The 25,125-nt window shown below is 45.4% G+C and overlaps 1 protein-coding gene across 1 annotated transcript in view; it reads left to right on the top strand.

Annotated features, from left to right (window-relative positions):
• The window catches only part of LOC138497532 (kinesin-like protein KIF20A), a 1,316,984-nt gene that overhangs the window by 698,837 nt on the left and 593,022 nt on the right, over nucleotides 1–25,125 (top strand). Inside the window, exon 10 of the mRNA XM_069621067.1 lies at nucleotides 2,600–2,746. Within this exon, the coding sequence (XP_069477168.1) occupies nucleotides 2,600–2,746 (147 nt within the window). The remainder of the gene's footprint in view (nucleotides 1–2,599; nucleotides 2,747–25,125) is intronic.

The raw sequence follows: 25,125 nt of genomic DNA, 5'->3' as shown, positions 1-25,125 counted from the left end.
GTTAAAAATATTTGTGACGCATCAACGTGGTCTTCCATCCACACCTTTGTCAAGCATTACTCCCTGGATATGCTCCATGGTCGGGATATGGCCTTCGGAAAAGCAGTGCTTTATTCTGGCATCAGATTGGGTGTTCTAAATACTTCATCCACCTCCATTCACTGATACTGCTTTGGGAGTCTGTCAAAGATGTGGAATACGTTGGAGGACACAATCCATTTGAAGAACAAGTTACTTACCAACTGGTAACGTTCTTTCAACTGGATGTTCCTCCAACGTATTCCACATCGCCCTCCCAGCCTGCCCCTCTGAAGAATTTCCTACGCTATTTCAGTTTACGTTCCTGCAAGGCTGTGCATTCAAGCTGCAGTTACATGTTATGGAGGAAAAAACATAAGTGGAGGCTAAAGGCGCCATGCATCCGATTTATAACATCCGGTGATTTCACCCTCGACGGAGGCCTTTGAGGGACATCGACCCACCGCCATCGACGCAGAGCACCCTCGGATGAAAAAAATTAACAAAGCGGCACAGCTGTGGATGTTACATGTCAAAGATGTGGAATATGTTGGAGGAACATCAAGTCGAAAGAACGTTACCAGTTGGTAAGTAACGTGTTCTTTTAAAAAAAAATCTGGTAAGTGATTGTGTTTTGGGAATTTGCTTGAGTTTCGATGCAGGCATTTGTTTTTTTCTTCCTGTTATTCCAGGATGTTTACCCTTTTTATGCATCTCCTTTTATTATCCTACTAGCTGTAGCACCCAGCATTTGCACAGGTTTGTAGCTGGCATGTGTGTGGGGATCTGCTATAGCCTTGTGTATGTTTTGAGTCCTAATTTCCTATTTTTGAAAATCGTAAAATCGTCAATCTCCCGAAATCGCCTGTACGGAGAGCACAGGGCGGACCCCGCTCCACTCCTGTGCAGTGGGAATGCGTGGGGTTGGTCAAATTTCACTTTTGCTGGTACACCCTAGACTCGTATGTGTCCCAACTTCCTATTATTGGAAAAGTCACAAAATCATCAATCTCCCCAAATAGCCTATACTGATAGCACATAGCCAGACCCTGCTCTGTGCAGGGTAAATGGGTGGGGTTGGTGAGATTCCAATATCGCCAGTGCACCCCAGGCTGGTATGCTGACCTTGGGCAAACATTTCAGCCCACCAACTGTTCTGGGGCCGGACCCAACCCTCAACCATACAAACGCACTGTCACAAATATATACAACTATCCGATGGCAAAACATTTCACTGAATGCCACGAAAGCAACATGGACAGTTTTTCTTTCTTCGGAATTCATGCAATTGAAAAATGGCCCGAGAGGGGGAGACCGAGAAAATAAGCTCCGACAACAAGAAACCTGTTGCATCTTGGACTTTGAAACGAAACAACCGAAAGGCCACAACATAGAAGAATTATATACTTTTTTAGGGCACTAGCATCAGTATCATCACACACAAAGAAATCTGGCACTTCTTACCAACAAGGACTGACTGATATTAAGTGTTTTCATAATTGGGTTTTAATAAGTGAAAATCCATTATTGTTGTGTATTTTTAACTGCACTTTTTGATAATATGTTGTGTTGGGTTTTTATGCACTTTTTTATTAGTCACCATGGAGGTTTTGTTTTTATTCTTGTTATTGTGAATTGAAATTACTGCAGACTAGAGACATTGAAGAAAAACCGGGGTTGCAACTCATTTCAAGAGTAGAAATAGATTTTTATATTGAATTGAAGTTGAAAGCACTAAGCACTTTATGATAATCAGAGGTTGCACTAAAGCACTGGGCACTTTAGCAAGCTGCTAGCACTAGGCACTTTATTATGCACTATGCACTTTATGTATGAAGGCACAAGGCACTTTATATAAAGAGAATGTGCAATTTTCGCCGTCAGCCACATGGCATTATAGTGATTGGACCGTGTTTGAATGAAGGGACTTTTATTGGAACTAATTTAATGGATTAGTTGGTTGGACAATCCATATTGAGTGAAGAGTAAATCCCAATATGATTATTTAATCATGGATTAACGTAGCTCAACTTTGTAGGGACTAAGCCCTGTTCAAAGATGTCCGCCGGCTGTACAAACACAATTAAGTCCCCTCTTCCATGTTCATGGTCGTTGGATCCCCATGTCCCATTTCTATGTCTGCAGACATGTTTTATGTATTTAAACACTATGGTGGCAGCAAATGGGTGTTGTGAGCAAGCGGCAAGTAACGCAGCGAAACGCGTCCGCTTTTCTGGGAAGCTAGAATGATGTATTTTAACTAATAAAGAAGCCATCACGGATTTGCTGGCGACGGACTGATTTTTGAAGCATGGTATGAAGGAGTGTGTTCCTCGCTTAACTGAGGTTCAGCCAGTTCTTTTGAAAACATATACATATGTATATGTATATGTGTATGTATGTATATGTGTATGTATGTATATGTATATGTGTGTATATATATATATATATATATTTATATTTCTAGAACAACGTAATTTGACTTTTACATGTTAATGTTGTGGAATTGAATTGGGAATGTCAAGCTAAACAAAACTGAAGGACTAAAATGTCTGTGTGTTTTTATCTGGATTTTATGCAGGATGTCTCTTTGTGATTTAGCGGGGTCAGAGCGATGCACTAAAACAGAATCCTTTGGAGACCGATTAAAAGAAGCTGGAAACATTAACAATTCTCTACTAATACTTGGCAAATGTATAGCAGCTCTGAAGCAGAACCAGAATCTCAAGTAAGTGTTCTTTATTAACATAGCCTTGCACCTAATATTCACAGTTGCACATTTACCCTTTAGTGCTCCACAGAAAGTCAATTACCAAGTGAGAGGGGACAGAAATAGACAATATTGATGAACCAAACAATAGTATAATTGGAAGTTTGCCATTTTTGTAAGTGTGGATACGTGAATTTGGTAGTACAGAATAAATAATTTCTATTCCTGCTACTTAGGAAAAAGTGAATGAATACAATTGCCTACAAAATGTAACCAATGCGAAGGAAACAAAAACTTGATATGTATGGAATGTAGCAATGTATTAAACCGTTTTGGATCCTCAACAGAGAAGTGATAGTCTGTCTCACTTTTCTTTTCGTAGAATTTACGAGTGCTCTATTCTGAGACTTCAGCAGGGGGCATCATTTGGGGGCTACTTGTGTTACTACAATCGCCTTCGACTCCTCGTGCTACCACTATAACTCTGTCCAGCACAGGGTTTCAAGCAGAAGTGCAGAGTCAAGGGAAGGCTCTGCATAAGCCCTGTTTTTAAGACTTCCACACTGCAGAGTCAGGGAAGGCAGTGGAGCCTATGGGAAGAGCTTGTAGCCCTCTCCCAGGCCATTTGACCTCTGGTGCAAGACCAACAAAAGAGAGCGCTGCACATGTTTTTGTATCCCTCTTGCCCTTAGGACAGAGTGTAGAAAATGGAGTCCAAGAAAGCCAGAGAGTGGGGTAGTTGGGGGCAACAGTTCAGAGAAATGTAGCAATGGATGAATAAGTCGATGCGAGCAAGGCTGCAGAGCTTACTGGGAGCTATAGCTCGGTTTCTGAACCCAGGATGCCCATTGCAAGGAGACTGCTGGGCATTATAGCTCTCACTCTGGCCAGGGCAAGAGACCACTAAGAAGAACATTGCCATCTGCCTACTGGGATGCTTAGCCCAGTAACTGGCACAATCCCATATTTGCCATAAAGAGAGGAAATTTCTCTTAGCCGTTGGGTGTCCTGACCCACGTTTGGATTATTATGCTGCAACACTTGGTGCTGTGGGCTTAGGAAATCCAAGAGGGCGGAAAAGCCCACATTTGCGCCAGAATCCTGGAGAACCGCGCAGTCTTTGCGCACAAAATGGTCGCCTGACCTGCCACCCACCAGTTTGAGCGTGAGGGGCCAGAAGCGCCATGAGCGAAATCAGTGCGAAGTAATATGGTGCTGTTCAAAATCTGTTATTAATGTCAAAAAGGGGTGCAATACTGGTGCTCACCACTACCAGAAAGCCGGCGTTTTAAAACCACCAAACACTTGTGTAAAACTGAACAAATGAACCAAACCAGGCCAAAGAAAGACTTACTAAGAGGTGGGTACAATGTAAAACTATATTCTGAAATGACTTGAAGGAAGTAATTGTCTAATGTATGTATTGAAAATAGCTGGGGATGTCAGCAGCTTAAGTGAATTTGGGTTTAAAGCCACTAAAATCGAAATGTTTAGAATAAATGAGTGACCTACTTTTGAGTGTCACATAGGTTGCAATTGTTTAAATGTCATAATTTTGAACTTAGAATCAGTGTTCTAGCTGCGTATGTAAAAATTGCAAGTTTGGTTTGAATGTAGAAAACTGGGAACCAAAGTGACATTTAGCTGAAGCCTGGCTTAAAGAGATTGAATTCTGCCTGACAACTACCCCCGACAGGAGTTGAAACTTGATCAGCAGCTGTATTCCCAGGCCTGGTTGCATTCTGCTGCCCCTGCCAAAAGGAGATGACACCTCTCTGATTAAATTAGGGGAGTGGCACCTGGGGACTGCAGAAAACTGAGCAAAGCACTGTCTTGGGCTCAGGCAAATGTTATATTAGAGGGGGGGGTCATAAAATAGCTAACTCTTGGGAGAAGTGGGAGGAGAAGTGCCTCTGTGAGCAAGCTGAGCTTGGGTGAAGTGGACAAACCAGAAATTCCACCATGTGCTTTTGAAAACCACACCCCTTTGGGGCCAGAGCATAATTTTAAAAAGATGGATAATCCATAGTGCGGACTTGTAAAAATTATATAAATAATATCATTCTTGTGATTTTTCTGTGCACATTCTAAGAGGTGTCAGGACTCTGTGGTATGTTCTGGGGAGTAGTAGCGGAAAATAAGGTTGTTACTACAAATGTATGCATGTTAAAAATCGGACACTTTATCATCTGAAACCCATATCCCTTGTGCACATTTGTGTAAAATCTGGAAAAGTTTAGAGGTCGTTACCTGGATGAAAAGGGCAGAATTCTGTCAAAGGTGGACACGACATTTTACAAAGACAGGGATCGGATGGTTTGGTGCTACAGAAAATGTTAACTGGACATATAATATTAGAAAAATGGTACATAGATAAATGGATATTTGGATCAGAAATAGATTTGTGTGCAATTTGACAAGGGGAGGATCCTCTGACCATAAACCTACCTCATCACTCTGACTCACTGTTCCCTTCTCAAATCAGGTCAGAGAAATCCTTGACCTATCAAATCGTGAGTGGGTTGGGCAAAGAATGTTAGCATCCACACCCATTTTCAAAAGACCGAAAAAGAGCCACTGGAACCCAGGTAGGAACATTCACTTTCCACTTTCTTGCGGGACGCTTTGCCGGGAGACTCCAGACTTCAAATCCATCAATCTCCAGAGACCAGAACTTTGAATCCAGACTCCAGAACTTGTAGCAGAGAGGCCTGAATCAACAAGCTGAATCCTTTCAGCAGGCCTCAAAATCATTTGCAAATTATTCAAACAGCCGGGCTGAGCTGTCGGATTCTGGCCTAGAACCCTGTGCCAGAAACACCCAGAAAGCAGAGCTGTATCCAGAACCGCAGTCCGGACCCAGACCAGATCGCTATGAGCAGAACTAGAGAACCAGTACCCAGTGGCGAGAGAACCGCAGCCAATCCTGACCCGATCCGTGATGAAGTCGCATTCCTGTCCAAAATATAGTGGGAGTACTCAACCAGAACTGTGCAAAACCAATCTCTTAGTTTAAAATAATCTAATTCAAACTATTTTAACCTATTGAGAACTGCATCATAGCAATCGTGTCCCTCCTGTTGATTCAAAGCTGCAAAACTGTCATGTCATTCTGAGCTTTACTTTTATTTTTAGAATCTACCTTCACAAAATCGTCCGTATCTCTTGAACCGTTTGTGATAGAAGCTTTCCAACAAGCTCTAAACTTGCTACTCCTTATACTTCCTCCGTAATTGCGCTCAACGCAATTGCCACGATTTGACATTTTGCTTCATTCCAGCCACGTGTAAAAACATTTGTCTTTTGCTTTCATTACGGAATTCCGTTTTCAACCTGATCGCCATCCCTGAATCATTGATAAGGCTGGCCTGAACTGATTTAAAGTATCTCTCACTCACCCTGAACCTCTAGAGGGAATTAAAAGCAGTTTTAGCATATTTTTCACTTCATTGCCATCACATTAAAGTATTTTGGGCCTGTGTTTAAAAATCATCCCTGGTGCTCTCAGCTTGCTGGGGGGAATTGGAACTTTGTATTGCATTTTGTTGGTATTCTTGAAGACTGTGTGCTCTCCTTCCATTTCCTTATATTGCATAAAGGGGGGGGGGGCAGTGAATTGTCAAAAGAAAAAGCGATCACCTTATCTCTTGTTGAAATCATATCAAATTATTCCATTGTTGCATTCTGTCCCACCTTGTATTTCCTTGAACCATATAAAGCATTCTCTGCTACCTTAGTCCTCTGTTCTTATTCATAAGTAACCAAGAACTGTGCTACTGTAGGATTACCTATTGCTGATTACTGCTCATATTCACAAGTGTGCTATCGATATTAATATATCATAAAAGTGTGATATATCTCTATTTAATTTTTCAAATAAACCTTTTTAATTTGCAACACAAACCTACTTCTTGGCTCAGTCGGGTCAGGGGGATTCTAAGAGAGGGGCGTTATACAAGGGTTCATCATCCAGATTATAACTGGTCATACAAATATATAAATAAGGGCTTCCCTTGAGCAATCCCAGACACGGCACTGACTTAGTGGGAATGCTTGATTGGAGTCATTAACATAGCCATCTGGAGGCTATAACCCAAACCTTGTCAGTAGCTAGAGATCAAGAGGAAGAACGCATCAGAGCCCTATAATAGGCGCAAGCCTACAAAGGCGACTATTGTTCGGTGGGTGAGAATAACTTAAGTCCAACAAGTGCCTGCGCAGGGAGTAAGACTAATTCTTGTGTAACCTAACTTTTATTAGCAGCAAGAACAGAAGTGCTTTAATGTTTGTCAGCTTGATGAATTGGTTATCCTCTTGTGTTAAGCAAGTGTATTTTTCATAAATGTTTGTGTATAAATGTTAATTTTCTGGAATAATTAAAATAGTTGTGCCACTGGATAAACCTAGACGGTGCAGCACACTTCTACTTTCAATGTGGAGAAAATTGTCATTGACCTTATAGGTTTGTTTATTCAAGGAACTATCCTTTGCCAAGAGATTTTTTTTCACACTTTTTAATTTAGTTTTTTCTTTTGTCTGATAAATTCAGACAGAGTGGATTCATCGTTCAGATTACAATGGCAATTGCTTTTATCCTGCAGTAAATATTTCTGAAACTGTGCTGCTTCTAATTCTTTGGTGTACTTATGCATAGCTGATTAATTTGTTTATTGGTCATTTGAGCAGCCCTCTCCCAAGCATCTGCGATTTTGTAGTTTGTCACATGAAGGACCTTTCATTTGTCCATGCTAAAAAACACGCAACCTAAAGCTGGGATCTTGTTTGTTATGGTTAGTCTCGGGAAGATAGCTCAGGGGCAACACACTCACCTTGGAAGCAAGATGACGTGGTGCAACACAGGTTTAATCCGAGTCCGCGCTTAGAAACCTCTGGGTATCAAGCGTGTTATAAATAGCCAATTAAAATTAATTACAATGGTTTTTTTAAAATTTTATTGTACATTTGTATGGTGCCCATACACAACTGTTTCCAGGCGCCACAAGACAAGGAGGGGGGAGCATGGGGATAACATAAGAAAAACAGTAACAAAGACGATTTTATTGGCCTTGTGACAATCCTACCGTGCAAGTGCTTGAACAAGGTGATAAGTGCAAGGGGGCGGGGGTAGAGGGAGAAGTGTTAAGGTTGGGGGGACCCCATGGGGGTAGGCAAGTGCTGTTAGGCCAAGGCGGCAAATACCAGGGGAAAGGGGAGGGATGGGAGGGAAAGTGCAGGAGGAGTTTTGGGATGGTCAGGGAAAGGGAGCAGGAGCCATAGGGCAAGTGCTGGCGAAGGGGGGTGGTCTGATCCTGTATGACACTGAAGGGACCAGGCCCCAATCGCACTTGGAAGGGGAGGGGGATGGGGATGGAAGTCGAGAAAAGGAAGGTCTTGGAAGTTTCTGGAATTTAAAAAGATCCGGCTCACGTTTGAGGGGGAGAAATGAGGCTAGTAAGAGGGAAGTGCCAGCTGAGGAGAGGGGGGGTCTACCTACCCCTCTCTGCTTGTAGAAACGTTTGACCTGGAAAGAGTTGGAGCCAGAAGACCAAATGAATCTGGCTGGGAGGTATTTTACGAGGGAGAGCTGGATGTAGAGGGGTCCCAGGCCCCAGACGGGCTTGTAGATGATGCAAAGGCTTTTAAATGTGATCCTTGCAGTCAGGGGTGTTGCTAGGTCTGGAAAAGATCCGGGGCTACGCTAATGTCGGGACTGTCCGGACTGGGGGCTAGCTAGCCTTTTGGTTGTAGCTCCTGAGATTCTATCCGGGGCAACAACCAAAAGACCAGGGGCTATAGCCCCCTTTGCCCCCCTCTAGCAACACCTCTGATTGCAGTCACCAGAAGTCAGTGTAGAGACTTTAGGCCTGGAGAGATGCAGTCCCTGGGCTTGAGGACAAGGATAGGTCTTGCAGGACTATTCTGGATTAGTTGGAGTGGACAAAGGGAGGAAAGAGGAAGAGACTGTTGCAGTAGTCAAGCCTGGAGAGAACCAGGGCTCTGGAGACACTGAGCTTCTGGGGAAGGGTGAGGAAATGTAGAATGCCCCTGAGGAGATGAAGCTGAAAATTGGACTTCTTGGCAAGGTCTGTGATGTGTGGAGAGATGTAGAGAGAGGCGTCAACGATGATCCCAAAGTTTCTTGCCTTACAAGTGGGTGAGGGGGGGGGGGGACCAAGGAGTCTGGCCAGAAAAGGAGGGGGCAACTAGGAGCAGGCATCCAATGAGCAGGATCTCAGTCTTGTTGGCGTTGAGGCAGAGATCATTGGCAGAGCACCATGCTTGAATAGCAGTCAGGCAGTTTGGTATAAGGCACGAAGAGAAGGCGGAGGAGGAGGTAGGGGAAGGCAGCTGTAAAAAGAGCTGTATCGTCTGCGCAACACTGGAAGTGAGGAGAGCAGGTGGGGTATAGGGGCCAGGTAGATGTTGAAGAGCCATGGCAATAGGGTAGAGCCCTCGGGGACGCCACAGGAAGAGAGTGAAGTAGAGGAGAGCAAGCGACCAATTTGAACTTGGGAGGGTCTGTTGGCCCTGTCTGTGATTCCTAAGGTATCACGGATATGGTTTCAGTATGGAGTGGTTGACCGTGTCAAAAGCAGATGAGATTGAGGAGGATGAGAACAGAAGGAGAGTTAGAGTCCAGATTAGAGAGTAGGTCTTCTGAGGTATTCAGGAGAGCTGTTTAAGTGCCTCTGGCTGCCCTTAAACCGGATTGGTGGTCATGGAGGCAGCCCGCCAATTCGGTGTGGAGGGTCAGTTGAGGGAGGACCAGCTTCTCCATGAGTTTGCCCAAGAACGGGGTGATAGAGATAGGTAGATAGCTAGCCTGGCAAGAGGGGTCAGCAGATGGCTTATTTATAAGAGGGTACACAAGGGAGTCCTTGAGGGGCTCAGGGAAAGAGCCTGTGGCAAAAGAGTGGTTGCAAAGGTCAGCCAAGCCAGAGGGGAAGGTTTTGATGTTGTCCTTGATGGTTCTGGAGGAGCAGGGTAGAGGAGACCTTCATAGTGTAGACAACTCCAGAGATCTCATCTGGTGCGAGATCTCATCTGGTGCAATGTGAGAGGGGGGTGAGAGCATGAAGGGGGAGGGTAGTGCGGAGAGGTGGAGGGAGCAGATGACAGGATGTGAAGAGTTTTGGAGGCAAAGTGTGAGGCCCAAGAGGAGCACAAGGCCTGGGAGGGAGGGGGCAAAGAGGAGACTGTGGTAGGATTGTCGAGTTCCATCGAGATTTTTTGTTCAGCTGTGTTGCTTTTGGCTCCAGAAATGCGAGCTTGGACTGAAGTTCTTTTCATGGAGCAGATGGATAAACTGTATTGCCTTAGGTGACAGGCCAGTTTGTCAGAGGATGAGCTAGATGTCTGCCACTTCAGCTTTGTCACTTTCCACTTTCGTTTCAAAGTGCCTAGGTCCGAGTCATACACAGAGTTGCATTTGGTGGCAGGCTTCATGCAGATCATCATGACCGGGGCAAGGATGTCCAGGTTGTTAGTGATAGAGAGATGGAGGTTAGTGAGGACAGAGTCAGGGGGAAGAGTCCAAAGAGGAGGACGGGGAGGGATGAAGGAGGATGCAAAGGCAGTGACTGAGATTCGCTTCATCGGTCGAAGGACGGAGAAGGTGACTGGAAGTGCAGGGGAATAAGATGGGGACAGGGGAGATCAAGGAAGGAAGGAAGAGAGGAGAGAGTGGTCAGACCAGGAAAGAGTGGTGAGGGGGTTGGGTTTTCACTCATGTTATACATTAGCACTATTCAAACGGCACCTTTTTAGGAGGCAAAATGTAGAGTGGATGAGGAGGGAAATGTTCAGTTAGAGTCCCTTCTATCTAAAAGTGATCTTTTAGGTCTTGCTTAAAAAGTTATATGGATTCCAAGATGGCCGCCGGGTGGAGAACATCCTCCGTACCAGACTTTTCCCCAGGCAGCGGATTAGGAGTAATGAGAAGCACAGGCAGATGGGGGCCAAAATCCCTACACTCTTGTTGGAATGTGTGAGCTCCGGCAATAACGAAGACCGGCGGACACCAGGAGGCAGCTGGGCCAGCGAGAGCAGAGGAGGAAAGAGCAGAGCAAGGTGACATAACCAGAGGCTGGGGGCGCCCCCTAGCAAAGGACAAGGGCCCGTTAGCAACAGCTAACACAAACAGGGTAATCGGTTACCCCAGTACTCAGCAGCTGTGGGAACCAAAAGTGGCATAGACCAGCGGACACCAACTGGTGGCCACCTCAGTGCTGGAGAAGGCAGAGAGACCGGAGCTCAGGGGAAGAGCCGGAGTCGTTGGCGGGTGCCCCTCAGCAACAAAGAAGGAACGCAAGCAGCAGTACACTGCAAATAAACTGTTGAGCATCCCGGAACATAGCATTTGAAGGAGACTCAATAGGGAGACGACCCGGGTGTCTCTGGAAGTTGGCACATGGGCACAGTGAGCAGGAAGAGGAAACTAGAAAGGATAAAAGGATCCATGGAAGGAATCGCCCAGTTCTGACCGCATTCTGAAGGTGCGTAGAAAGAGACCATTCACCCCTGCTGGGAGCGGCGACAGACCCTTAAACGGGACATTCAAGGTGAGCACCAGCAGGGGGTGACCTCCGGCAAGGGGCCTAAGCCAAACCAGGCAGGTCGCGAGGAGGCCAAGAGTCTTAGTGGAGGGCCTGGAGGGGGTCCCCAAGTTCAGAAGGAAGCAAAGGAGGCGTCGGCAGCAGAGGCGGGTCGGACCGGCATGTGAGGGAAGCAAGGTAGCCGTGACCTGTGTAAGTGACTGGCAAATAGGGACAGGCTAGATCTGGCATCCCGGGCCCCTCGGGGGCTGGGGGGAGCAGATTGGGGGCCTTCAGCCTGGCTGAAGAGGCAGAGATTACTTTTACTCCTGGAAGTGGTGGTGAGAGGGGAAAAATCTAAATGTAGCGGGGACGGCCCAGGGTAGGCCCCCCAAAATACAAAGGGGCATAGAGTGTGGAGCCCCTTTTGAGAGGTGGTCACCATCCCACACGGCCACAAAAACATGGAAGGCCCAGGGGAACAAGAAAATATTCCCCCAGGAGAGCCCAAGAGTAGAGGCGGGAGGAGAGTGGAGCAGGGAGGTTTGAGAGTGCCCAGCCCACTAGGATAGTCTTTCCCTAGTGACATTGCCCAAGACAATGGGGAAGGAACAGCCCTTACCCCTGAAGGGTCCTAGAACTCCCATGGATGGCATTTTTACAGAAAATGTGGGGTAAAGAGGTGACCTCTCCCCCAGGAAACCCAACAGACCAGGAGCAAAGGGACCAGGGGGTACCACAGGAAAGGAAGTTGTAGAATAGCAAGTAATGCACTTCCTCCTTAAGCAATACTTCAGAGTTCAGAGACAAAATCACAGACACTGTTCAGAGACAGATGACAATGAGAGAAGACCTACCCTCCGTATTCAAAGAAAATAAACAAGACATGAGCAAGATGGAGGAAAATGTTGACACAAATGAAAAGGGCATTACAGGAGCTGAAGGAAGAATCTAGGAAGATCGAGAAATGGGTAGAAAAAATGGCAATAGCAACTCATAACCTAGAGCTGCAGATGGAGGATTTGGAGAATAAATCCAGAGGATCGACTATCCGGGTCAAAAATATCCGGGAAGAAATGTCAAAGACCTTGAGGCAGTGATGAAGGTTATTCGAGGATCTACTCTGAGGAGGTGCTGGAAGTATGGATAGACGATATCCACAGTCGGCCTGCTTAGAACGGAACCAGGGGAGCGCCCCAGGGATGTCTTGGCGGCCCTACAAGATTACAAGATCCGGGAACGGATCATACAACTGTCAAGGAAATCCAAACAAATATCTTGCAACAGGTCGGATCTGCTACTCTTCCAACACTTGTCCCAGACGACCCTGCTCAAAAGGAGAAATATGGTCCTGATCACCCAGGTACTCAGACAGAAGGACATATGGTACAGATGGACATTTCTGTTTGGCATGGTGTTTGAATGGCAGGGTAGGCAACATAGTATCACCACCATGGAGGAAGGAGTGAGGATTCTGGGGATAGAGAAGGAAGACCAGGAACCAAGGACACTGAAAGCAAAGGTTCAATGGGGGTGCAAAAGTTAGGACTGGTTGATGGTGGGAAAAACAAAAAGGAACAAGGGGGGGATATCCACCCCAATTCAAAGGCCCTGCCAGTGGAGGTAGCAGAGATGGAGAGGTCTGTTAGCAACGATCAAAGCTGCGAGAAAAAGGTGTAAAGTTTCATGGTCTATACAAGTATTATGCCTGGGGAGGGTGATTAAGGTGAAAAAGGTGCTCCAGGGGCTAGGGTGTGGGAGGGGAGGAATCTAGTATGTTTTGGGGAGACCCAGCTGGGGCTCTGACTGGGGCGTCGATGGGACTAGATTCCCAGGGGGGAGGGGGAGGCTAGAGGCCAGTTGAGTTCCTCCAGCCAAATGGAGCGGGGAAGGGGGTGGACGGGTGGGTGAAGGAATCAGACGAAGGGGGGGGCACAAGAAAAAGGAACATCCTAGCGAAATGGGGAGCTTTAACAAGCTAGGCCTGATATCACTGAATATAAGGAGCCTGAACTCCCCAGTGAAGAGGAAGAAACTAGAGAGATACTTGCAGAGGGAGGGACCATATATAATCACACTACAGGAGACACGTGTAGACATGGGACAGGGATTGTCTGAGAGTGCAGGGATTCCCCACTATTGTGCAGTCGACGGACAAGACGAAGAGGGCGGGAGTGTTGACAGGCCTGCAATCCAACCTGGACCTTATAGTAACGGCCATGGACAGGGACGCTCTAGGGAGGTACATAGTCGTGGACTTGAAGTGGAGGGATTTACTCTGGCGACTATTTTCGCCTCAAACAAGGGGCAGGACACCTTCATCCAAAGCATTTTGATTAAGTTAGAGGAATTTGCGAAAGGCCCCACAATATTATCAGGGGACTTTAACAAGGCTGGTTAACCACGAAAGGATAGATCGACGAACACTAAAGGGACCCAGGGGAAGCCCTCAAAGGAGTTGGTAGAAAATGTTGCAAGAGCAGCCATAGTGGATGTATGGAGCCAGAAAGAGGGGGACAAGGAGGGGTTCACATTCTACTCACAGGTTTATCGCTCATCCTCAAGAATAGATTACATGCGGACCTCTAGGAAACTCTTGGGCTGGGTAAGGCTCATCGAGGTGGGGGCAATCTTTTTATCAGATCATGGTGCAAATAGCTAGAAGGCCATGGCCCCTGGATCTATGGAAATGGAGCTATCCGGGGCACTTGTTTATAGAAAGCTTGAGAAGGGAACTGGATGAGGAGGTAAAGAACTACTTTGGTGACAACAGGGATGCAGAGACTTTGGGACAAATGAGATGTGATGCCTTTAAGGCTACTATCTGGGGAAGAATTATAGCAATCGAGTCACAGAGGGGGAGAGAGAGTTGAGACTTGTGGAAAAGAACTAGAGGGGAAGTTGAAGGAAGTAATGGCAACGATGGAAGGTGTAGCCAGTGGGGCTACGAGAAAGGATATAGAGCGATAAAGGCCCAGTTGATGATCATTCAGGCAAGGGCAGCGGAGAAGGCACTAGCGTTCCTAAAACAGAAATATTACATAAAGGCCAATAAAGCCGATATATTGCTGGCGAGAATGCTAAGAAGGGAGGGGAAAGCTTAAACGGTTCTTAAATTAAACGTTGAAAAAGGGGGTACTAGCACGGACACCAGGGATATAATTCGGGAGTTCACGAGGTTCTATAGGGAGCTACATGTTTCGGCCAACCCGCCAGAACAGTCAAGTTGAATATTTGAAGGCAAAGGAGGTGGCACGAATTACGAATCAAGATGGGGAAAAACGCTAGAGCAAGACATCACGGCTGAAGAAGTGCAGAGGGTCATTATGGCCCTCCCCCAATACATTCTGTGTACAGATGGATTCAATATGGAGTTCTACAAGACATATAGGGAAATTTTGATTCTGTGTTTGGTCCCGTTATTCAATGACATGGGGCGGGAGGGAAGAATAACATCTACTATGGAGCAAGCAAAAGTGGTCCTTCTCTCGAAAGAAGGCAACGACCCGACTGCAGCTTGTACAGGCCAATAGCTCTGATCAATACAGATGCAAAGATATACACAAAGGTCCTGGCCAATCGCTTGGACCAACTGGTTCCCAATGTAATCAGCCCAGACCAGTCAGGGTTTATTGGGGGTAGACAGACTAGCGATAACACCAGAAGAATAGCTCATTTTATAGAAAAGGTCAGCAAAACAAGGTTCCCGGCAATTTTAGTGGCACTGGATGCGGTGACAGCGTATAATAGGGTGGAGTGGCGATTCCTGGTCTTAACAATGCAGAAAATGAGCTTTGGAGAAACATTCCTTACCATGATTAAGGCCAACTACCAGAACCCAACATTAAGACTAGCTATAAATGGTCAACTGCCAGAGCCCATAAGGGTCCAGAGGGGTATAAAACAGGGATGTCCTCTCTCCCCTCTTGCTATATATTTACTTAGAGCCACTTTTGACAGCAATATGAGCGAACAGGGATATAGAGGGGATAACATTCGGGGAAGTATCCAGAAGGTGGTTGCCGTTGCAGATGACATGCTTTTGACGGTGGGGGACTCCGAGGGCTCCCTGAAGGCAATGTAAGGGGAGATAAAAAGTTTTGGGAGGGTAGCAGGGCTAAAAATCAACCCCATGAAAATGGAAATTTTGAACCTTACAATCCCTAGGGAGGTTGAAGAGAGGCTTAAGTGTAACCTCTCATACAAATGGGTCGAGAAATATCAAACCTATCTGGGGATAAAATTGCCCAAAGAAATTGATGCATTATTTGCAGCTAACTACAGGCCCCTACTATAGGCAATTGAAAGTAAACTGGGGGCCCCTATCAATAAGGTGGATGGGCAGGATGAATGCGGTGAAGATGGTGGTTCTCACACAATTACTGTATTACTTCATGACTCTCCCAATACAGGTTCTGACCTGCTTCTTCCGAGCAATTCACAAACATACGGATAGGTTTATCTGGAATAACAAAAAGATAAGGATAGATAGGGGGTGCTGATGCTGCCGAGAAATAGAGGTGGTATGGGCGTACCAGATCTAATAGTATCCTGATCTGGGCAGCCCAGGAATAAACGGAGGGACTGGCCGAGGGACGTTCATGGCAGAATTTAGAGGCAATGGAGAAGGCCTTGACGGGGAAAAACATTGAGGAGGTATTATGGAAACCAAAGGCAAATAGGCCTAGGAAAATGTATCACAGCAAAATATTATTGGTGGGACGGAACGCTTGGCATACAGTGATATAAAGGGCCCAAATTACCACGTTTCCATCTCATTTACCCCAATCTTTGACAACCCAGGGTTTACCCCAGGTCAAGGGGGACGTCCCTTTTGGAGTATGGTGGGGAAGGGGGATGTCTTAAGGTGCGGGAAATGTTCAAGGGAGCTGAAATTAAAATGTTTACTCCGTTCAAAGAGGATTTTGGGTTGGAAGAGACTGAGGTTTCGGTATTTCCAGATAAGACATTGGGTCACACACCCCATGATCAAAGAGGCAGCCGTGAGAGAGTTAACTCCATTCTAGAAATACTTAACATCGGACTCAGGGGATACAAAATTTAGTGGGTGCAATTTACACCTTCATTAAACAGGGGGAGATGCCAGGGGAAAGGAAATATGACTTATTGGGGGTGGGAGGAGGGGGATTCAGGGGCAGGACATAGAAATAGAGGTTTGGGAGCAGCTATGGGCTAACATTCAAAGACTGTCTAGATCCCTACAAATTCAAGAAATATGGACTAAGTTTATGTTCCAGTGGCACCTAACCCCAGAGAGACTACATATCTTTTACCCCTTGGTCTCAAATCTCTGTTGGAGACAATGTGGAAAAGTGGTTACCTGGAACCATATTTAGTGGGAATGTCCCCACATCCGTGACTACTGGAGGATAATAGGAGAGGCTCTGGAAGAGGCTTTGAACTTGAAAGGGGGCGGTAACAGAAGCCTGTCTATTTTAGGGTTGGGGTGGGGGGGCAATTGCAAGAACTACCATCTTAAAGCAAAGTGAAAAATGTACATAATTTTGATTATGGCAGGTGCATTGGGGATAGCGCAAAAATGGAAGGCAAAAAGGACCCACCATCTGAAAGATCTGAAAGTGACTGGGACGGAAAAGTGTGGAACTTAGCTCTTCTGGAATGGACTATGTACTCTTTGCATGGAGACCTACAGGGCTTTCGGGAGGACTGGTCAAGGGTAATGGTGTTTCTTCAGAGAGGGGCAATGGGGAACTGGTGTCCAAGGAGAATGAGACTGTTGGGTCTGGTGGAGTGAATCAAGTGATTTTCTTTCAAGAAATTAAGACTCAACATGTTTCAAAGCAATACCAGTAGCAGTAGGTTGCACATTTTTATACCCATGTTATCTGTGCATGAAGGGGCCTGCTGAAATAGAAAAATGTATACCATGAAAGCATTATATATTGCATATCCTCCCATTTCATGCAGGAAAACATAGAGTAGCGGTATAAGTTTGCTTTTTCCACAAAGAAAAATATAGCAATAACATATTGGATAGGGACATTGATATTTTGTCAAAACAAAAGGTTTGTATTAACAGTTCATATATCGAAACATTTAAACACAGATCTCCTCCATTTCCTCAAATCGCAATACAGTCTGCTCAAAGAGTAGACAGTGGATGTTGTAGATCGGTTGCATGAGTAAAGTCATGATTGGGTTTCATGCCATTGCTAATTGAGGTGCAAAGCGGAGCACCCATGCCTAAACAGGTCACATAAATTACAAATAAGCACATTTTGACTTGATGCAAGGTCTGCACTTCTTCTTGCATGTGTATGTTTTCGAAATTTTTAAGAACCTCCTTTCTTTTTGACACATCCATCTTGGGGGCATTCAGGCCAGTGTTAAGCACCCAGATATTTGCAGTCTTGTTTATCATGCTTCAAGATGTTCAGGTATCCTGTCTTTCAACTTCCTCTTTGTACTGTATACTTACACATTCATACATAGACATGAAGCTGGTTCGAAAATACATGGATAGACCTTATGTGCACAGAGTTTCCCATGGTTTACTCTAAAGGTCTCGTTCATTGAATGTTCATGCCCTATATTTTTAGCAGTTGAGCCTTTCCCTGAATTTAATGACAATTTAGATTACCCTATGAATTAAACCTTTGTCATGTAAAGGCACAACATGAACATATGTGACATACTGAGCAATTTGAAAGGTAGGGCAGTATGTTTTAGTTCAGTTTGACGCAGGGCTCTTTACACCCTTATTGACCATACAATACACTGAAAAGCCCAAAAAACAAGTCTCATATTAGTAAAAAACAATTGTCAGGGTATACAAGTAAGTCTCAGACACAGAGGTGGCATGTTCATTGGCAAAGACTTTTATTAATAACAGAAATGGAGGAGTTGGAGGAAATCCTAACTAACTCTGCCCGTAAGAGGGGTTTCCCCACCTCAACAAAACTAGCTAATTAAATTTTCTGTTTCAGAATGTCAAAAGTAAAATTTGCCGTCCTGTCCAAATCCTAATCTAGCCCTCACATGCTAAACTCAACATAAGGTGAAGATGCAAATGTATCTTGGCTGCCCGCCTGCAGCCCAGCTTTGTAGTTCAAAACAAAAGTTCCCAAAATGTTTAGAAAAGCAGATAAAAGTTCCACAAGATTTAAGGGTTTGATTCCTTTTCCCCTGAAGTCTTTCCAACTTGATCCAATATTTTCTGGGTCTTCAATGATCAAGCTAGGTCCTTGTCTTAACTTAGCAGGCCTGACTCCCAGGCCTGACAACAAGGAAGAATAGCCTGGGCACCTTTTCCAAGCCGCCTTCAGGGTCCCAGACCATTTGTGAGCAGACCCGACTCGAGGAAGAGTAGCCTGGTTTTCTCTCCCGCGCTGTGCTGGTCTTCCTCTCAATTGCTGCAAGCCCCAGATCTTGTTTTCAGTACCCCTCCTTGGTCCACTTTCCTGCCAAGTAGGGCACTCAATGTTCTTCTTACCTCTCTCTCTTTGTCTTTCTCTGTCTCTTTTTCTCTCCCCCCCTTTTGGTTTAATCTCCTGCCAAGGCCTGACCGTGTCACTTATATAGGTTTGTATTCCTTCTTGGTAATGTTTGGGATATGCTTTCCCAATATAGGTCCCAGACCACCTTTACTTGGTGTCTCTGCCCCAGTGAAGAGTCCTTCTGTGCTTTGCTTCGCGACTTCGGCACCCTCTGGGCCTCCCCAACCCTGGGATTAGTCGCTATAGTACCTGCAGGATCTCGGCCATCATCCTCTGGTTGATCGGGGATCTCCCTGCAGCTTTGACTGCCTCTATGGCTCATCGGGGCCTTCTCCGGTCCTCTGTGTGTCTACTGTGGTTCTGTGGTGGCTTCTCTTCCCTGCTCCTGCCTCCATCACCGGAGGGTATCCTTCTCCCTTCTGTGGTCTGCCTTCTGCTTAGCGGGTCTTCCACAAGTGTGCCTCTTCCCCAGACACTGTCTACTTCTGTGCTCTGTGAGTACGTTGCCAGACTCCTGGCCCATGCTGAGCCGAATAAACGCAGACGCGAGTGTGCCTCTTCCCACTGTAAGGAAGACATGGTATCAACAGTAAAACCCACAAGTGACCACAGTTCAAGGGTGTTTATTGAACTTTAACAAAACAAGTTTGAAAAATGCCCATCTAATCCTAAATCTAAAGATGGGAGCAAGCTGAAACCATCAAATGATAACAGTCCTAGTGGTGTCTTGTCAATATGAAAGGGCCTAATACTAAAAACTATTGCCATTCGTTACCTCTAATCACAAACAGCGTGGGAAACAGTGTTATGTAAAAATAAAGAAGTGCCAAAGAAATAAGTCTGGATATTCAGGCCGTGTCCTCCCTTCACATGTTTTCAGCGCGGGACAAACACCCGGGCTTAGCACAGTCTCTAGCGTCTCTTAGCATAAGGGTGCAGTTAAAACATTAGCATCGGGGCCTTCCGTGCCCAAGTCTCTTTGCCTTTCAAAGTCTCTTCTTCCGGAGAGCCTGATGTGACAAGCAATACATTATTTTCCTCTCAGGATTTCACATGCACTCAATTTCTCAGGTGATTCACTATTCACCTCGGATCCACCTCAGCCAGGCTCCGATCCTCTATAAAACAATGCTCGTAGGATTTTCCTGTATACAATTTATGTATCCAATGTCTTGGGTGATTCATGATTCACCCCGGATTCCCCTCTGCCGGGCTCAGATTGGTTTCAACACAATGTTCAATAAGTCTCCCTCTGCCGGCCTCGGACCAATTTTAATTCACTTTAACACAAGCTTGCTTCAACCAAAAGCTCTCTGCTGATCTCCCTCGTTTGAGCTCGGACCAACTTTATCTACTTTGTCATCAACTTTCTTTACTCTATTAACATCAAAGACTTTTGATTGTGGATGGGATTTTGCTTGACGAATTGCAGGACCATTTTGATTCATAATCCTTTGTCACTCTTTCCTTTTGCCACCTCTCAGTTGGATACCTTACGGAGACCTTCGAATGAGCATGCACTCGGTGCCGGACCACTCATTCTAACGTATCGTATCTTGGTTTCAAAGTTCAATCACTTATCTGTTGTCCAATTTTACTTGCGTTGGTTATCACATGTGTTTCATACATTGCTTCAGCGTTCACCATACAATGTTGCTACTTGCAATTTTGGCCTCAACACTGACTGGTCTGGTATCAGCCTCCCAAACTCACCAGCTGGGTTGATTTCACTGGCGCTGCTTTGTTGTAGGATCCAAGGACAGTACCACGGCAGCAGGCGATTCTCCCTGCCTTGATTATCGATGCAGGAGAGCCTCGGGTACCTCCGAGACACAATGGAGGATTCTTCAGCCTGGTTTCCTGGTCTTGCGCTTTCTATTCTTGAGGTTTCGTGAAAGTAATGGTTCCTCGTCTAAAAGGTCAAGGGCACTTCCGTCCTTGTGATCCCCTTCTGTTTTGCTGTCTTTCGTCCTCGTGTTAAACCTACATCTTAGAATTGCTGCTTCCTCGTGTGCTTTGCCTTTCTCAGTGTGCTCTTGTGCTCCGCCTTTTATCTGTGTGGGAAATTGTAATGGAAGTCAGGTGTGTGTGATGGTGAGTAACTGCCTCTCCCTGCCCGACTATCGTATTGGGACATGTCAAGTATACGGCTCTGGTGTTAGTCCGTTAGCGAGCTGTTCATGAGAAAGTGTTTGTGTTGTGAAGGGGGGCAGAGGGTGAGTTCCCAAGTATCTTTCCTGGTAGGATGGAATAGAGGTGTTACAAGGAAGGGGCTACTGCGTCTCACCATCCAATGTCCTACTCCAACTCCCCAAAGACCCCTCACCCAGGTGATCCTGCACCCCCAGGAACTGGATCCAAAAGCGATGGCCGTGTCCTGACCACCTGGATGCCAGATCCCAGGGGACAAGCGGGTGAGACACCTTCAGGTTTCTCACACCTCTTTGCTTTAGAATGCCAGCTGACCAATAGAATCATCCAAAAGACTAGAGCATGTGCGTTTGTTCTCGTCAGTGATCTTCACTATTCGTGGTTTCCTCCTCCCAGTAGTTTGTAGCTGGGATAAGCTACAAAAACACATAGGGGCATTAGGTAGTGTGGAATCGGAGGATCAAAGGGTGATCTTCCGAGTAGCATCCCCCAGGGGGACTTTCGGGTAGCGGCCTCACCTCTGTGGCATCATGAGAAGGGTCTTCCCCCATCTAAAGCAGTGACAATTCCTCTGAATTTGTCACACAATATATTCACTTACAGAAGCTGTGTACTGCCAGTGCAGAAGCACTGCCATAGGTGCACAGTTTACTCTAGTTTTAACTAATCTTTTTACGGGATTGTACGACTTGAAGCATGCCTGTGCTCAGGAACACCCTGTTAAGGTGATCCCAATCAATAATTGATAGTCTGAAACTCAAGAAGATCGAGTAACAAGTGCACCAGAACACCCAGCTTTATTCAAACATGAACGTCTGGGGAAAATACAAAAAACATTCTCATAAGTTACAATGTGAAACACAAGCTTTTAAGTACAAAATACGTCATACATAGCATCCTGGTTAGTGATCAGAAAACATCTTGTACCATTGATTAGTGGAATATAGTGCCTATACATCCTATGAGCAAAGGCTACTACTATTGGAGCTTCTTTAACTGATGGCTCCCCTAAAGTCATCCTACTAAAAATATGCCACTTTATTCTACTGCCTTATTGGTTGGCACCGTGCTCTGGTAGCCAAACTGGGCAGACACAATCCTACTTGGTCGATGGTTTCCTCATCCGACCCTGGGCACTTTAATGTGATGCCAAGATGCGTGCTGGGGAAGGAGAGATGAACAGTCTGCTGTGATTCAGTTTGAAGAAGTCTACTCCCTTCCCATTTACAGGCCTGAGGCCTTAATCCGACAATTTGCTTGTGGCCCTGACGCTGCGTCTGTGTCTAGCTACACCACGGAAATAGCAGTTGTGCTGTCTAGTTAAGCCCGGAATAAATGGTCATTGTACCAATTACGTGTTAGGGGACCACTGCTCAATCCTCATTTTTGTAGATTTATTGAGTTTTCTGCTACTCTAACCTGTATTTGATCCTCTGTGTGCTTATTTGTTAAGAGGTTGCTTGGCCCGGTAGACCCTTGCAACTGAAGATCAAAAGTTATCTGTATTTGCTCCCTGCTACCAATGGCAACTAATGAACTTTTAGAGTAGCATGCTGTGCACCGTTATGTAGTGGTTTCGATTCCTTGTGTGGGCCCCCCTGCTTCATGGCCTTGACGCCCGAGCATCTGTCTGAATATTGCGTGGCTTGGGACTGTGTGCAAACAGTTACAATGTCAGGATTCCTTCATTCAGAATAAAGGCCTCTCGCAGTTCTGTCTAAAATGGCGGTACTTTGGTTAACTCTTCGCCATGTTAATCTTCTGTTAATGTTCTTCGTGTCTCGTGCGTGTCATGCTGCCATACATTTACTCTCTGACCATGTATGCTGCCATCTACCCATTTTTATATCTATGTTGCATCGTGTAACCCTATCTTGGTATGCTGCAATCTTTTCTAAACTTGAATGTGCTCTCTGTTTATGCCCTGCTTGTGTGGCACAACCTATTGTAGTCCTTATTGTGGTTGCATTGTCCCTAATGTTTAAACTAACTGTTTACAAGTCGCTTGTCATATTTGTCCGCTTGTACGTATGTTCACATCTGCAAACGTGTGAGTAGGGGCTGCACCTTGTGTTGATGTTATCTGCATCATGACATATTTCATGTGGCATTGCATTTTGTTATTTGGGAATATTTTGTTGACGTTTATCTCAGGCGGGATGGTGCAATACAAGAACTCATTGACTAGCACTCACGGTTAAATAGTGACTTTTCGTTTGTATGAACCAATGTCATGTAGTTTGTTCTAAGTTTGAAGATTGTTAAAGATCATTTGTTAGTCAGGAAAATACTTAACTCCTGTACTGCATGTGGAAAGTGGTCATTAACGACTGCACATTTTTTAAATATTTGAACTGGAGAATGAATCCGGGGCCAAGAGAAACTGTGTGAGGGGACTAATGGGAGGGGGAGGGGGAGGGGGAGGAGGAGGATGGTAAAGCTGGGGTCAGGGAAGGGGTGGTATGCTCTGGTAAAGTCTGCGGAGGAGGTAGCAGACCAAGAGACTTAGACAGGATTTTGGAGTCGGTTTTCAGGGCACCGCATGTCGGCCTCAGTCTGCACAGTAGTGAAACCAGTGTAACTCCCCAACACCACCAAGAACATAAAACAAGCACTTCCCACCTAAATAGAAACTGTACGTACTGAAGGCGGGGAGACCAGACCACCCCCCAACACAAACTCACATTACATACTGAACTGCCATTGTTCTGCTCCGGCTCTACAAGTAGAAAGGCGTTTGGACTTTTAAAGCATCATATAAAGACATTGTATGGTAAAATAGAATATGAGGAGCTATACAGATTAATCATAGGCCTAGTGCCTTTTTAATAGTCCCTTGGTCTTAATGCAGTTATTTTTTTGTCGCCTTTAGCTAATTCTCTGCGAACTGGAATTTGTACAAGCCGCTGTTTTTTTGTGTTTTAGGAAGCGAGCAGTGCAGTTGCCACTGGGTGAGTTATGTTGGGTCCACATATTCATAATAGTATTGTGGTGCAACACTAAGGGCACTCAATGGGGTCAAATTGAAGAATAGTAATTGAGGATCCGTATGCATGTTTCCCCCCTGTAGGTGCCAACGTGAGAACAAAGCGAACACACTAAAAGGAACTTCAGACCTGTTGCCAAATCCTTATGACTACCCGCTCTATGAACGAGATGTAAAGTATATATTTGGTACTGAAGAAAGTGGGAGAAAGTAATATTAACGCACTGAAACCAGTTTAACCATTGTTCTGTGATATCCAAGCATTAATTTGGCGACTTTTGTTTTAATGCTTGTTGAAAAATTCTGAACATATGAGTAGGCTGTATTAAAATTGATGGATATCTCCCTCCTGTGCTCACCAAGCCAGGCCTCTTATTCACAGATGTCTTAACCTTTTTCAATTGAGTGTTGTTCGAATGAGAACACAATTGTTTAAAGTTGGGTAGGGTCAGCTTTCTTTCCTGTCCCCTTACCCTAGATAAGCAGATCACCAGCGCATTCCAGGGTTGACATGCATATAAGAACAGTTGGCATTGGTTGGAGGACATGCTATTGATTAGCAAATGAAAAATATGAATGAATGTTTGGACCTATACCTTTGTGTGAGATGTAACACTTCCCAACCAGGTTGGAAAGACAGGGTCACATTGACCAGGGACAGCGGATTAACCAGAGGTTAGGGAGGGTAGTTAAACGAAACCCTTGGAAGTTGTAGGTTGTTTGGGTGAGGTCGGAGGAGGAGGAGGAGGAGGAGGAGGAGGAGGAGTAGTAGTAAGTGGCAGACCAAAAGGTCAGTGAGAAGGAGTTGGACGTGGAGCATGGAGGCAATTTTTGTAGCAGTTGAGGCATTGGTTAGTGATGTCAAGTGGTATTAGATTGGCAAATGCTACTTCTGTAAGGAGTGAATGTGAAGTGCGTGCGTGCGTGCGTGCGTGCGTGTGTGTGTGTGAGAAAGGAGGGGGCCTGAGTAGAAGGTGGGTGGAGTAGTTGTGTGGAGGAGGGAGTAGAAGTATGTTTTTTGTTTTGTGGTAGAAGGAGAGGAACATTTGAGGGGCTCTGGGAAAACCAAGTCAATTCATTTACAACAGAATACTTTCCCAAAGTTTTTTGCAACGTGAAACCGAGTGGGGATCCATTATTTTCTGGACCTCAGGCAACAGTCAAAGCACTGTCGGCACATGCCATATTAGTAAATGGTTGGAAGGGGATTTTGGAGCTGGTTAACATCTGAGCTGCTGGTTTGTTTGA

The sequence above is a fragment of the Ambystoma mexicanum genome, chromosome 5q (genome assembly GCF_040938575.1).
Source record: "Ambystoma mexicanum isolate Mex_15411 chromosome 5q, UKY_AmexF1_1, whole genome shotgun sequence".
NCBI lineage: Eukaryota > Metazoa > Chordata > Amphibia > Caudata > Ambystomatidae > Ambystoma > Ambystoma mexicanum.
The sequence above is the reverse complement of the archived record's forward strand: the minus strand, read 5'-3'. Positions and strand labels throughout refer to the sequence as shown.